Source organism: Alosa sapidissima, chromosome 5, assembly GCF_018492685.1.
Source record: "Alosa sapidissima isolate fAloSap1 chromosome 5, fAloSap1.pri, whole genome shotgun sequence".
In the NCBI taxonomy this organism is placed as follows: Eukaryota; Metazoa; Chordata; class Actinopteri; order Clupeiformes; family Clupeidae; genus Alosa; species Alosa sapidissima.
In genome coordinates, this window is record NC_055961.1 from 19,272,494 (window position 1) to 19,274,993 (window position 2,500).

Genomic DNA, 2,500 nt, shown 5'->3' on the forward strand with positions numbered 1-2,500 from the left:
GCTGTGCTGTATTGTGTAGCTTAAGTGCGCTGTGCTGTATTGTGTAGCTTAAGTGCGCTGTGCTGTATTGTGTAGCCTAAGTGTGCTGTGCTGTATTGTGTAGCTTAAGTGCGCTGTGCTGTATTGTGTAGCTTAAGTGCAACGTGAAGCTTGAAGATGTAAAAAAAAATGAAAACGGGAGAAATAACTTGGAGCGTTTGGAGAAAAGTCGGAGCGTTTGGAGAAAAGTCGGAGCGTTTGGAGAAAAGTCAGAGGTATGCATTTGTCAGGTATGCTTTGTTGCGTGCATTAAGTGCGCACGATGTTCACCTATGACAGCAAAAACACTTTAAGATGAACATGAAGCAGGCTTGCCATGCCAGAAATAATGATAGCCAGCCTTCAACGTCCTCTTTTGTCACTTCTCCAAGCATACACCTGAGAGCGAGGCAAGCCCTCACAGAGAAATGCGTTGAGTTTTGCTGCAGGGACATAATTTTACGTTTAAGTTGCTTACGTTTCTTCATTCGGATTCATTTGCGATCCATTCCATTCTGAATAAACAAACATAGTTTACATTCTTCATCCTCTGTTGCATTATTCATTAATATAATTCTAAACGGATTTCTGTAGCTCAAAAAACTCGGAATTGTAGTTGAGAACGTCAGTTATAATGGCCCACGTATTTAAAAAATGTCGGGTTTAAATCGGGCTCGGGCTCAATGTGCACGGGCTTGGGTAGGGTCGGGCTTGATTTTTTGGGCCCGATCTAAGCTCTAACACACACACACACACACACACAGCTTATGTGTACCTTATAAGAGTACAGCACTTTGCAGGTGAGCGGGTAGCTCCGCAGCGTGCTGGAGGGACTGGAGCTGCTGTCGTCTAACGCCTCAGTGTCCTCTGCATCCTCATCATCCTCTCGCTCTGAATCAGCTGTGCCCTATTCACACACACACACACACACACACACACACACACACACACACACACACACAGACACAGATGTAGGTAAAAGGAGACAACATTCTTACTCATAAGGAGTTCACACATCACTGTAAATAATTTAGTTACTGCACATTTCAGGAAATTACCAGATAACAGAAACAGTTTTACACTTGTTAACTTGTGTTGTTTTACACTTAAAGTAAGTGGAAAACTGTTTAGCAGCCTGTCAGAACCAAATTTTCTGATGTGGATATAGTCCAGTTATTCACTAGCCCGGTGCTAGGGTACGTCTAAATTTCTACAGTGTTTCCCATACATTGACTTATTTGTGGCGGCCCACCACAATATCAACATTGATCACCACACAATGATTTTCCTGGTTGTACTAAATTGTGCTTAAATCTGGTTAGAATCATAACCGTGCTGCACTAATTTGTTAAAAACTGTTGCATTCAAGTTAATTCTGCAAACCTACCACCACAAATAGAATTCAATTATGTGGGAAACACTGTTCTAGGCTAGTTATTCACAGCTTCCTTGTCCAAATAGCATGCTTCAGCAATCATCTTGACACAATACTGCCACCTACTGGACTCATGTCTAGTGAGGCTAGAAACAAACAGAAACTCACTTGTTTGGTGTTGCACAGAAATAAGTTATCAGTAATACCTTATATCTATAAACCCAAATAAAAAAAGTCTCAAAGGTAAACAACTGTTCATAACAATTCACTTTCATGATAATTCTCACTATGTAGGTTTCTTCAGACTGTTGTCTGTGAGTATGAAGGAGTGAGTTATTCTGATATTTTGAAACATGGATGTAATTGTCTACATAATTAAAGGACAGTGGGAAGTCCCAGGATCCAGGTAGTTAGCGTGCTGTCCACTGAGTGGTCAATTCTGAGTGACTCACGGAGAGTGATGCATCGTGGGTATTGAGGGAGGCCCATCGCTCGTTCTCCAGCTCCTCCATCACCTGGTTCATGGCGCTCTTCAGCCAGGTATCCACGACAACGCCCACCTCCCTCAGCATGTTCAGACGGGCCTCAGCCTTCAGCTTTACCGTCTGCACACACAGCACACACACACGGTTACACACATATGTTCACGCACACACAGCTTTACACACAAACACACACACATACACACACACACACACACAAACAGACACACTCACACACACACTGTTACACACACACACACACACACCATTACACACACACATATGTTCACACACAAAGCATTACAGTATACATACATTCACACTCACAAACACATGTTCACACACACACACACACACACACACACGTAAACACACAAGTAAAACATCTGACAGAGATGTCAAATGACTCGCGTGCACTTTGTTTGACATATTATTGTAGTCATGTATAACTTGCTGAAGCAGCATGAAGCAAAAGGCTATTGCCTGTCATAACCAGGAGAGGGCAGTAGCTGCCTAAAAAAGGCTAAATGACTTTCAAAGCCACATTGGCTGTAGGAGAAAACTAACCAACACACCCAAACAAATGAAAAGAAAACGCAAAGAGAATTGGCCTGAGGCCTATAAA

General features: G+C 42.5%; 1 protein-coding gene across 3 annotated transcripts in view; it reads right to left on the minus strand.

The window, feature by feature from the left end:
- Nucleotides 1–2,500, minus strand: part of si:ch211-176g13.8 (F-BAR and double SH3 domains protein 2) — a 35,787-nt gene that overhangs the window by 14,431 nt on the left and 18,856 nt on the right. For all 3 annotated transcript variants that reach the window (XM_042094087.1, XM_042094088.1, XM_042094089.1), the window contains exons 13-14: nucleotides 1,846–1,998; nucleotides 794–925 (exon numbers count right to left, since the gene is read on the minus strand). In XM_042094087.1, the coding sequence (XP_041950021.1) occupies nucleotides 794–925; nucleotides 1,846–1,998 (285 nt within the window). The remainder of the gene's footprint in view (nucleotides 1–793; nucleotides 926–1,845; nucleotides 1,999–2,500) is intronic.